At 37.4% G+C, this 13,429-nt stretch overlaps 1 protein-coding gene across 1 annotated transcript; it reads right to left on the bottom strand.

Annotated features, from left to right (window-relative positions):
- Positions 1-9,049: 9,049 nt before the first annotated feature.
- On the bottom strand, positions 9,050-10,600 carry LOC126828016 (myogenesis-regulating glycosidase). The gene is made up of 2 exons (XM_050557599.2): positions 10,480-10,600; positions 9,050-9,969 (listed from the first exon to the last, which is right to left on the bottom strand). The coding sequence occupies exons 1-2, from the start codon at positions 10,598-10,600 to the stop codon at positions 9,050-9,052; spliced, it is 1,041 nt and encodes a 346-aa protein (XP_050413556.2).
- Between the last annotated feature and the right edge of the window lie 2,829 nt (positions 10,601-13,429).

Raw genomic sequence — 13,429 nt, 5'->3', positions numbered from 1 at the left:
GGACTTGGTGAACGATAAGGTTTTAACAAAATCATAGTAAAACATGCACCTTGCTTTTCTAGTTTTATTTTTTTTAAAAAATACATAAATAACAAGGTTTGTTTTATTTTCTAAAAAAAAGGAAAAACATATATCAAACCCTGAAACAAAACTTTTCCAATTAAAAATGACAAATATGCATATAAAGCAAATATCAAGGAATAAATACATAATCTATGGATTTAAATTATTCTTGAAGAAAAATTGTTAAATCAATGAATAAGCCAGTATTTTGTAACAACGTTAAAAATGGCAAAAGGTGTAGAAGCGGAATTTTTCAACTTTTACTACCCCTGTATTTATCTGTGCAAAAAATTAATGTGCAATTTAGTTAATCATTTAGGTACATATATGTACACTGTTTTTTTTTATTAATAAGAGTTTTAATTTGTTCATTCATTACATTTATTTAAATTAAAGAAAAAAGAAGCTATGTATAGAGATGAATGTGTGATGTACGAGTCTAGTTGAGAATAATTTAAATCCATATAATTATGTATTTATGCTATAGACGTATGTGTGATGTAGAGTCTAGTTGAGAATAATTTAAATCCATATATTTATGTATTTATTCTATAGATGTATGTGTGATGTAGAGTCTAATCTGTCGAGTTGAGAATAACTTAAATCCATATATACATTTAAAAAAAAGTAGGGGATATTAAAATGCAAATACCTATGCAGGTTGTGATATGATAAATAGTCATAGACACTTGACATGCTTTGAGAGTATGTTCACAGATGAAAAACTTATCGCCCCAACAGAACCACCGAGCTGCACATGCGACACGCAATAGCGCCATACACGGGGGGGGGGGGGGTTATTGTCAAATTTGACACTTCAAGGAAGGGTTGTTGAAACCTAAACTGTTTAGCGTATCTTTGCTTTAGTGTGTTACGTTTAATTTGCAATGGGACGTCTTCAACATGATGAACGTCTACGTACTATTGGCATGCTTCAAATGGGTTCTACACAGCGAGCAGTATCCAGCATGCTTAATGTGTCACAGTCTGTGATCAGCAGACTGTGGAACCAGTACCAACAAAAACACAACGTTGATGACAGACCTCGTTCAGGTCGTCCTAGAGCCACTACACAAGCCCAAGATGGATACATTCGTATACAGCTCCTGCGAAATCGAGAACAAACGGCCGATCAGCTCTCTGTAAACTTGTACCAAGTTACAGGAATTCGAGTTACACCCCAAACGATTAGAAATCGGCTACATGCAGCCCATTTGCATGCGCGACGACCGCGTGTTGTGCCTCCATTAACTCGCCAGCACATGGCAGACAGACGTCGATGGTGTAGGCAGCGCAGAGATTGGGGTAATCGTCGATGGGCGCGTGTAATGTTCTCAGATGAGTCCAGATTTACTCTGGATTTCACCGATAGGCGTGCTCGCGTTTGGAGGCGTGTAAATGAGCGTCATGCTAACGTTAACGTCAGACAGCATGGCAGATTCTGACGTGGGTCTGTTATGGTGTGGGGAGGAATCACCATGACTGGCAGAACGGACTTGCATATTGTGCAAGAAAGGGTCACCGGTGTGTACTACCGTGACCACATCCTGGCACCGATAGTTCTGCCCTTTGCTCAACGTGCAGGTCGACGTTTCATCTTTCAAGATGATAATGCCCGTGCCCACCGCGCTCGTGTCGTGAATGACTACCTCCAGCGTCACCATATTGTCCATATGCCTTGGCCAACCATGAGTCCTGACCTTCCCCCTATAGAGCATGTGTTCGTCAACGTCAACCGACAACACTGTAAGAATTGGCCGTGGCACTGCAAGAGGAGTGGGTCAGATTGTGCCAAATCGTGATTGGACGGTTGATTAGGAGCATGCTACGATGAAATGCTGAATGTCTGAGGATTGGTAGAGCAATTACTCATCATTAAGACAAAAATCAAAAACGTCAATTTTCACTTTTGACAGTGTATCTCTTTGCGAGTGAAATGGGCTGTCAGATAAGCCGCCCATATGAACTGTTTATGTTCATGTGTAGGCAATTGGCCTGTTGTTAACATACACTGGTTACCTCTAATAAAACAGCAGCGCATTTCCGCAGTTTTGTATTGTTTCTGAATATCCCATACTCTTTTTTGAAGAGTATATTTATGCCTTGATATTTGCTTTATATGCATATTTGTCATTTTTAATTGGGAAAATTTTGTTTCGGAGTTTGATATATGTTTTTCCTCTTTTTTTTTAGAAAAAAAAACAACCTTGTTATTTATGTTTTTTTTTTTAAAAAAAAAATAATAATAAAACCAGAGAAGCAAGGTTTATGTTTTACTATGAATTTGTTAAAACATTATCGGTCACCAAGTCCCACAATAAATACTGAATATGAAAGTAAATTGTTTTATCCCTCAGTATACACCTTGAATGTTTTATTCTGTTGTAGTATAAAAAGGTGGGCAAAGCAAAAAATGACTGAAGATTCTAATTTTTTTTCAAAGATTCCAATTTTTACCTAATTTCGTTTCGTCTTGTATGGCCGACATTCCTGAATATGGACGTTGACCTATATTTAGAGTGTCGTGGAGGCGAAAAGGCAACTTGATAGGAGGGGACGTATTTTTACCAGCGTGTTGTGTCGCTCTCACTGAATCTAGCGAGGTAAGCAAGGTCTTATTTTCTCACTAAAATGTTCCTTTACATTGTACAGGCGTTCACACGGATTGACACCCCACCGTTTAACAGTAAAAACTTGCCCAGTAAAAGTGACTGGGGCTAGAAAAACTTTCGACAAGGATTCAATAGGACGGTTCCTAGTTCAGAGCTGAACTGTGCATGCCCGCGTTGCCACGCTCACTTTTTGTGTCTCGCGTACGGGCCACCGTTCTGAATGGATCAATTGACATACTTATTCCTAATCGAAGGGCGACAGCTATTGATTTTGGTCCATACCCTACGCCGAGGGGTTTTCCCACGTCGATTTTTTAAGTTAATATCTTGTCTGTTCAAATTCGTCATTATCAATCAGTACAATGGCGCATGCTCGGATCTTAATGGATTTTGTTCAAAGAGATGATTGCACCCTCTGATGTAAATGCATGCCCGAACACGGTAGACAAACACCGAAATCACTTATAAACACCGGAATTCACTTACAAACACCGGAAAAGCACCGCAAGACGTTCCTATTTACTTATGGACTATTCACCGGAAATTACTTATAAACACTGGAATTCACTTACAAACACCGGAATTCACCGAAAAAGCACCACGAGACCTCCCTATTTACTTATATTTTACATTAATATTAATATTTAATTACTTAAAAACATTCACTTATACTACGGTGTACACACGTATCCTATATCGTAGTTTCCAAGTGAATTCCGGTGAATAATGATAACTAGAGCAGGGAAACCCATAACATTATTGTGTGTGGGCGTGTATTTTATGTCATCTGTGGAAAGATCGAAACAGTTATTTATTAGACAATTGATGTAACATACGTTAAATTTCATGTATTTCAAACGAATTCCGGTAGTCTTTCAAATACATGTAAATACACCTACAAGGCCTTCGTCCGGTCTGTGCAGAAATCAAAATAGTTATTCATTATATTAATATGTATTATACATTTAAAATAAATTAATTTTGTGGGAGGATTTAATGCAAAATGTAAGTAAATACAATTGTTTTCGGTGTTTTAAAGTAATTTATTATTAATGCAAAATATTACATAGGAAGGTCTTAAGTGCGAATTCCGATAGTTTGAAAGCGAATGCCGGTGTTTATATGTTTTCAAAGTGAATTACGGTGGTGATTTTTGGTGTTTTTAAGTAATTCATTATTAATATTAATGCAAAATATATGTAAACAGGAAGGACTTGCGGGCGAATTCTGAACTTTTGAAAGTGATTTCCGGTGTTTATATGTTTTCAAAGTGAATTCAGGTGATTTTCGTTGTTTTTTTTAAAAAAAAATAATTCATTATTAATATTAATGTAAATATATATTCAAAGTGAATTCCCGTTAATTCCAGTGTTTATAAGTAAATTCCGGTGTATTCCGGTGATTAGTCTACCAGTGCACGAACCACTACTGCTTGATCGTCTGCTTGCCTTGCTTTCAACTTAAAAGACGACAAAAATGTCGTGATGTCGGGTAAAAATGTCGTGATGTCGGGTAAAAATGTCGTGGTGTCGGGTTGTCGGATTGTCGGGTTGTCGTGATGTCGGGTTGTCGACTTTCATGATCAATGTTATAAGTGGCCACGATGATATTCATAACAAAAAACTGGCAATTAAGAAAATGGTTGATCAAGTGGAATATAGATTCACACTCACAGTGCAGTTTGAGTTGCATTCGTATCCATTTGTATACGTCCACATTCATAATGTGAACCGTCTTCATTAGCTCAGTGAGCAGAACAGTAGGACGTTAAACCCCATTTCATTTCATAATGTGAACATATTATGAAGCCGCCCTTGTCTGTGTGTCTGTCATTGAGTCAAGTGGTGTGGTTTCCAGCCCAAGCTTGTACATGACAAAGAGTAGGGTCGACTGTCTAACCTCGTGTGTTTTCTCCGGGTTCTCCGGTTTCCTCCCACTGCTGAAGACCCCTACGCGCAAGCGAATTATTGAAATAAACTTGAACCATATGTTAGTCCCGAAGTGACCTAGTTTGTGTCGAGTGGACGTTAAACCTCAATTCTCTCTCTCTCTCTCTCTCTCTCTCTCTCTCTCTCCTCTCTCTCTCTCTCTCTCATGATCAAACTCAGAATTAGCTAGAATCAAGGTTATTGTGTCCCAAAACATCGACCAATCAAATTGCTTATCTCTGCTTAGCCTTAGGAAAATCATAAATAAACAACAAGATTATGAACATGTTAACGATTGTATACAGAGTCAGTTAAAAGCCTGATTAAATAAATGTGTTTTAAGTTGTTTTTTAAACGAATATAGAGATGTACAATATGGTCAAGATATAACGCGACAACCCGACATCACGACAACCCGACAATCCGACATCACGACAACCCGACACCACGACATTTTTACCCGACATCACGACTTTTTTACCCGACATTACGATATTTTTAGTGTCGTAATGTCGGGTCAAAATGTCGTGATGTCAGATAAAAATGTGGTGTCGGGTTGTCGTGATGTCGGGTAGAAATGTCGTGATGTCGGGTTGTCGGGTTGTCGCGTTATGAAAGGCGACATCACGACATTACGACATGATACCAATCAGCCACCATACTTATATTAGTTTCCAGTCGTATCAAACATCAATGATACCATTATACTTTTTTTTTAATATTTTTTTTAAATAATATTTTATTCAGAAATTGAAAGGGATTGAGGAACAGGCATAGCCCATAACATGCTGTCAAAAAACATGAGGACCTTTTCAAAGATAGATAACGAAATATGACTGCTGCTTACACCGTAACGGATTATGTGTATTCATAAAATTAGGTGGTAAAAGATTTGTAGATATTTTGCGTGCATCAGAATTTAATGAACAATGTGAAAGAAAATGATCGATATCTTCAAAGGAATGACCGCAATCACACTCGGGGCTGTCCGAAATATGCCTGAAAAAATTATGCCCATAGGTCACTGCAAGAGAGACGAAGACGACTATGTAATATTTGATTTTTGCGTTTGCCAACGTTGAAATAAAGGGATATTTTTATCTTTATCAATTATTTTAGTTTTAAATTTACTTATAGAGGTAGGATTATTAATACTTAGATCAAGGTTATTCCATTCTTTTATGGTAAAAGGTTTAAAGGATTTAGAAAATAAAGTTGTTCGACAAAAGCAGTCAGTTAAATTATTGCTATTGCGAAGATTATAAGGAGTTTTGGAAAACTGAATTAAATTGTACAGGTATGGAGGGGTTAGCTGATTAATAATTTTGTACATTAAGATAAGTTTGTGACGCCTTCGCCTCTCTTGCAGAGTGATAAATCCCATTTCTTCATATAATAACCTATACCGCCGCATATAGCTCTGAGTGCATCTAATTGTAAGTGTTCTAATTTAATTTTTAGTTCGTCTGTGCACCCATCCCAGATTACGTCACAATAGTCAGAATGTGAAAAAGAATAAAAGAGGTGCATGTATATATACAGTTTTCAAGGTATTTCTATTAAGGCGGTGTTTTAAAGACCTAAGACAATTAATCATTTTACTCGTTTTAGTCAAAATAGTGTTAACGTGTTTGTCCCATTTACAGCTTTTCTGAAAAAAAAACAAACCAAAATGCTTGTGTTGATAAACCTACGAAAGCCTAGAAGGCTCATTCCAAATTCCAAATGCGAAATTCCAAATTCATGTCTTACCAATAAAACAGCAAATTGGCAGCCCCCCCCCCCCTCAATTAAACAAATTAGAATTTAAATCAATTGTAATTTTACACAACTAATAAGAGCTAGTTTACCTATCTGATGCCTGAGCCGGATAAACACCCGTTCCAAATTACTAGATTCGAAATTCCAAATTCCAAATGCGAAATTCCAAATTCCAAATTCGACATAATCACGTGACATTACAATCATATTGGCTGCTGCAGAGAAGATAAGTGTCGCCGATGTGGCGGATTTGACCTATAATTTTACACAACTAATAAGTGCTAGTTTACCTATCTGATGCCTGGGCCGGATAAACACCCGTTCCAAATTACTAGATTCGAAATTCCAAATTACTAGATCCAAAATTCCAAATTACTAGATTCGAAATTCCAAATTCCAAATGCAAAACTAAATTCCAAATTCGACATAATCACGTGACATTACAAATTCCAAATGCGAAATTCCAAATTCGACATAATCACGTGACATTACAATCATCATGGCTGCTGCAGAGAAGATACGTGTCGCCGATGCGGCGGATTTGACCTATACATTCAATATCCGTGGAACTTTTACACTGAAGTAACTGAGTAAGTAATCAAGTACTACTACTGATATGCAACCGATCACCAAACTGTTCACATCTGCCGAAGCAAACCGGAACTGGAATATTTTTATTATCCCCTATCTGATTAGTCAAAAGCAAAACCTGATCCGATTTGGAATTTCGAATTTGGAATTTGGAATGAGCCCCCTGGGCTTTCGTATAAACTTCTTTAATAGGAATTCCGTCTAAATGTAGTGCAGGTAACACTAACAGTGGTCTCGTTTAGTAGTCAGTGAAAGTGATTCATTTTTCAGCGGGTTAATGGAAACCAGCCACGTTTTTGCCCATTTGTTTAACATTTCAAGATCACTATTTAAGACAGTCGCGCATGCGGTTAGGTCATTAAGTTTTTTAGATAGATGCTAGTTGAATATTCGATTTTATGTTCTTAACGATATCATTTAAGAAAGAGAAAGTGACCTGTGATAAACCAGCAGGGACGGTATTAGGACCAGAGGAGACACCACTTACAACGACGATTTGCTTTCTGTAATACAAATAATTATTAAACCATTGAAGCAAGTCTCCTCTGATTCCAGTCACCACAGGCTTCTGACACAGTGCAGCATGCCACACTCTGTCAAATGCCTTGCTGATGTCACAGAACACCGTCCTCGTATACTGACCCTCGTCTATTGTTTGACAAAAGAAGTGCGTAAAGTCAATAAGTTGATAGGTATAGTTGAGTCACCGTGCATAAAACCGGTGTTATGATTGCATTATCCGTCATGAAATTAAAGACATGCTTGTAAATACATTTTTCGAAAATTTTAACAATGATGCTCAAAACGGAAACTGGTTTGCAATTGCCGCATTCAGAAGAGTCGACGTTTTTCAGTATTGAAATAACATTAGCTGATTTCCAGATTATCGGTACAGTTTTTGTCAAAAGGGAGAGATTGAATAGATTGCATAAGGGGGTTACATATTTCAGATGAGATGGATTTTAATAACTTGCCATTTATGTGATCAGGCCCAGTAGCTTTACAGGTATCTAATGATAAGATCATGTCTTTAACTTCTTGGGGTGTTAGATTACAGAGTGAGTTTGGGTTATGTTCAAGTTCAGGAAGCTGTGCATTGGCTGTGTCACGGTGGCTAAGTGGGCACGACGCTGACTCGCTAGCCTGGAGGTCGGGTGTTCGACCCCTGCATTGGCCAAGAAAGTTCATCCAGATGTTCCGGCGTGGTTCCCCCTTGCCAGTGATGAAGGACGGAGGGCTTGACAAGGGCGTGCACGTAAAAGTTCCCTTGACAGTTGGAATTCGATATAATGTCGAATATAAATGTTCCTCATAGCACACTGTAGTGTGTCGTAGGACGTTAAACCCCATTTCATTTCATTTCCATGGGGGTGGAGAAAAGGATTCTATCGTCTATGAGAGGTGAAGGAGTGTAGCTTACCGTGTACACGTAGCTGTGCACGTAAATAAACACTAATTGACCGCTGGAATTTGATTAAGAGTATGTGCAAAATATTCAGGACAAAATATCCCTCATTGCACACTGCATGGTGTATGCACGTCTTTATTAGTCCGGGTTGGTGCAGAAAAGTAGGACGTTAAACCCCATTTCATTTCATGAGTAGGATTGCTTGCCCAACGCTGTGGGTTTTCTTCAAATTAGTAAAATACCGATATACCATATACCGGTTGTGTTATTTGGACGTTAAACCACAGGGTGTATTTAAAGACGATATTATAACGAAGCTTATTCACATTAATTTCAAAGCGCAATAGAAACTATTATCAAGGATTATTATTATGTAACCCATCTCAATAAACGAGGTTTTAATCTAATCAGTCTATTCTCAAAGTAGGATTTTTGGAAACCCAAAACCCATGTAAAAACAAAGAATTCCCTTAAAGATAACGTGTTAGAAAACAACACAAATATTGGTACGTTCACGTGTTGATTTTCACTCTAGTTTTCAGCACAAGTCTCTTCTCATTGAAAACATTTAAGACTCGTGTTTGTGTTGATATATAAACAAGCGATTCCTGTTGAAAAAAAGTGAAAGTTTGTTGTAATTTTTATATTTTATTCATATTTAATTTAAATACCAGAATGCGGATATTTTAATCTGCTTTTGTAAATCTTGGTAGATCCTCCAGAGTAACAGCATAATTTAGAGTAACAGGACCGTTAATCATTTTACCCGTTAACTCATCTTTCCAGGTGCCAACAGGTAGGTATATCTGCCTTTCTGTAACACCTTTATCTAATACAGGTGCTACAAGAACATCGTTACCTAACATAAATTGAGAATCACATGTTAAAGCAGGTATATCATTAGGTGCAATCCACCACATTGGTCTTATGATAGGATCTCCTGTTATAATTGAATCCTTTGCTAAAGCAATAATTTTATCAGCATATTGCTCATGTAAAGCTATCATATCACGTGTAACCTTTACTACGGTATCATTCTGGAAAAACCAAGGAGTGTATGAAAATTGCATTATTGGCATGAGAGCATTGGCTTGAACCCATCGGATGTAAAGTTCTGAATCCGGAATATCCCCATTATACCCGTTGCCACCGATGTAGTCTGGAAGAACGAATGGATACCCGAAAATGCTGAAAGTAAGCGCGGTAGTTATCAATGTCTTGAAACCTTGTCCGTATCCCCATGTTGACGTTTTATCAATCATTCGCACCATTAGAGGAAGATCTTGAGTTTGGACCCCTGTTCTGTATTCTTGTCTGAGCATCTTATCAGCGGTAGCAATTGTTCGTGCATAAGCTGTTACGTAGGTATCAGGATTTCCAGCATTATTGAAAAGTTTATAAGGCGTTAGCGGAAGATAAGTCGTTTCTCCGCCATCAAATTTAAAAGAATCAACACCTAATTCCTGAAGACCCCAAAGCTCACTTAAAAACCATTCTGCAGCACTAGGGTTTGTGAAATCTATTACTCCCGCATTTATACCTTCCCACCATGTCGTTAGTGCTGGTTTTGTTCCCGTGGGGTCCTTTACAAGGTAACCCTTGCTGGCTGCAATAGAAAACCTTGCCGCATCGGAGTTTAAGAATGGAGGTATCCACAAGGTTACAGGTATATTTCTGGTATGTATCCTGCGAATCATGTCGACTGGATCAGGAAATGTTACGTTATTAAATATCAAATCCCCATATTTCGGTGTCCAAACTTCATCAATTTCGAGTTGACCGATACTGAAGTTATTATTTATGATTGTGTCTAAGAAATTTAGAACAACAGATTGATTAATTTCATGTTTGAACTGAGCCCATGTTGACCAGATTGGACGTTTGAACAAATTCTCGTTTGGTATTCCAGCAGGTTTTTTAAAATGCATATTTCGCATACTCTTGTGTACGGCGTTTATATCCGAGTCCGTACAAATTTCGTATTCGAAAGGTTTTAAAGACGACGGATCGTAAGTATAAGGAGTAGTGTTGTTAAAATTGAGACAAATTTTATCGTCGCCATTGTGGTTGATACTAGCGAATAATGGAAGATCTTCATTCGCCCAAACTGCTACACCTTTTGACGACAAGAAGTATCTTTCTAAAACAGAACCGAACAGCCCTGAAGTAGTATCATGAGACACATAAGGAATAAGTGAAACGTTGACGGTATTTATTGGCCAATACTGAAAATGCATTTCAGACCCACCATACCAATAAGCCCCAGTCATCGAAATACAGTCATGACCTGATCCTTGCCACTTTACATTGTAACAGTCCGATGTTCCTCCCTTGACATTTGTTATTTCGAGAGACCCAGAATTCGACCAATTTATATGAAGGTGGTCATCGTTAGAGTCCTGTTCATGGTTATGTTTTAGCTTTCCACTAGGAAGATTTTCTCCGAGATTTACCGTCAAAACATTTTGTTGAAGACTGTTCGAAACTTTTAAAAGTAAATTATTTGGTAAAACATGCAGTGTTGCTCGCCCAACCTTGAGCTGACTCCCATTTAAAATAAATCTTGATGCTTCTGTTACGATTGTAAACGAAATCCCCCAAACTATACTAGTTAATAATAGGTTCATTTTCATTTTCAGATGTTTAATAATCTGGAAAATCAAAACATAGATGCTATTAAAAGCTAAAAGCAGGGGCACAGCAAAACCTGTACATGGTTTACTGTTATTTGACAGTCCTAGTAAATTTAATAACACTTTGTTGTGGCGCTATCATTATTCATTGACCGAGAAAAGGGGTAGATACGGAGTAGTATAAAAATCTAAAGTAACAGGTGGAGATATTGCAACACAGTGACAGTGTGTGGGAATATACCAAATGGTTCTCATTTAGAATACAAAATCCACCAAAATCGGCCATTCGTCTAACACAATGAGATGCATAATGTTACTATGATATACATCATAATTAAACCATATCTCATTTGAAAAGTTAAGATGGCTAGCAAACTTTTGTTGATTAACATCCCAATGTTGAGATGTTGTTATGGACAACGTCGACCATCCCTCATACTCCCTTTAATGTCATCTAAATCCTTTAAATCTATAGTGCCCCCCCCCCCCTTACCTTGGAAAAACCTGCATATGTCATAGCGAGAGAGAGAGAGAGAAATAGGGTTTAACGTCCACTTGACACAAACTAGGTCATTTCGAGGCTAACATTCGAAACCATGTCAGTTGACTCAATGACAGGCCTTATGATACAGCGCGCACGTGCTAACCATTCGCCCCCCCCCCTCCCCTTGCTAGCTGCAAGGACTTCATAAAAAAAACGTTGGCCTGTGGAATGGCAATAGCTTAGTAATATCATTTGTAATAGATATGCTATAATGTCATCACTACATTTACATTACACACTGTCTTTAAGTTTCTACTTGGAGTACGGTAAACAATTAATTCATAATGTCATCGATCACTATATGAAATTTATCATTCGAATGAGGCAATATGACTACCGAATAGCAAACAAAATACTGTGACTAACTTTTTACTTACTGATAGATTTGATACTACCAACAACTTGACAGGCTGCCCTTTTCCACATTAGTTTATAACATTTACTCTATCTTTATTCAAATTGATAGATTAATCCTTGAACTGAATTCAAGATAGGTTAAAGATAGGACTATCGCATAATAATTTGCAGATTGGCCTTGTATTTCAGAACAGTAAGGGAGATAATTTTGTCCTTAATTTACTAGTGGGTCGCTGGTGTACTAGTTGAATCAAGCATTTCAAAGAAGTCAAGCTTGGAAATTTAAAAAAAGAATAAGGCTGTCATATAGTTCCTATATTCCCATAAAAGATAGCTAAACAGCTAAACGATTATATGGCGCGGATGGTCTAATCCATTCCATTCAATGTCTAAGCCATCCGATGGTCTAGAGAGTTGATTATGGGCTTGTCATGTGAATAAATGTCTAAATAGGCAGATTTAGAAATTGCATAGTGCATCTTTAACCATGATATGCAACCCGGGATACATTAGAGCACAGAAAATATATTCAAGTGATAATTCCAATCAAGAAGTCCACTTTCTATTATCCGAGGTTTGCTTTCGTTTAATGAGTGTACAATATAGGTATGTTAAATAATACAATACTTTATTTATCAATTAGTTTCTTTGAAAATAACGACACATCTTTATTAAGCCAACTTTGTAAATCTTGGTAGATCTTGTAGAGTAACAGCATAATTGAAGGTAATAGGACCGCTGATGATTTGACCTGTTAATTCATTTTTCCAGGCCCCAGCAGGTAGGTATATCTGTCTTTCCGTAACACCTTTATCTAGTACAGGTGCTACAAGAACATCATTACCTAACATAAACTGAGAATCACATGTTAAAGCTGATATATCATTAGGTGCAATCCACCACATTGGTCTAATAATAGGATCTCCTGTTATAATTGAATCCTTTGCTAAAGCAATAATTTTATCAGCATATTGCTCATGTAAAGCTATCATGTCATGGGTAACTTTTACAACGGTATCATTCTTGAAAAACCAAGGCGTGTAAGAAAATTGCATTATTGGCATGAGAGCATTGGCTTGAACCCACCTGATATAGAGTTCCGGATCAGGAATATTTCCATCGTATCCATTGCCACCGATATAATCTGGTAATACAAATGGATAACCCAGAATACCAAAGGTCAGGGCGGAAGTTATTAGGGTTTTAAATCCTTCATCATAATCCCATGTTGAATATTTATCAATCATTCGTACCATCAAGGGTAGATCCTGGGTTTGTACACCGGTTCGATATTCTTGCCTGTTTTGAAGATCACTTCTGGCAGCAGCTCTGGCATAAGCAGTAACGAAAGTATCAGGATTTCCAGTATTTTTGTGAAGTTTGTATGGAGTATTCGGCAGATACGTTGTCTCGCCTGCATCAAATTTAAAAGAATCTATTCCAATCTTTTTAAGTTCATTAAGTTCATTTAAAAACCACCCTACAGCATTAGGATTTGTGAAGTCTATCACCCCAGTGTTTTTACCATTCCA

The sequence above is a fragment of the Patella vulgata genome, chromosome 7 (genome assembly GCF_932274485.2).
Source record: "Patella vulgata chromosome 7, xgPatVulg1.2, whole genome shotgun sequence".
NCBI classification, from domain to species: Eukaryota; Metazoa; Mollusca; class Gastropoda; family Patellidae; genus Patella; species Patella vulgata.
Note: the sequence above shows the minus strand (reverse complement) of the source record. Positions and strands in the feature narration are given on the sequence as shown.

What these genes read in the sequence shown, in the direction of transcription:
- LOC126828016 (XM_050557599.2), bottom strand. Translation starts at nt 10,600, where the DNA reads ATGCATTTTCAGTATTGGCCAATAAATACCGTCAACGTTTCACTTATT. An exon ending in ATACTTCTTGTCGTCAAAAG is followed by an intron (nt 9,970 to 10,479) that starts GTGTAGCAGTTT and finishes TTTCTATTGCAG; the next exon opens with CCAGCAAGGGTTACCTTGTA.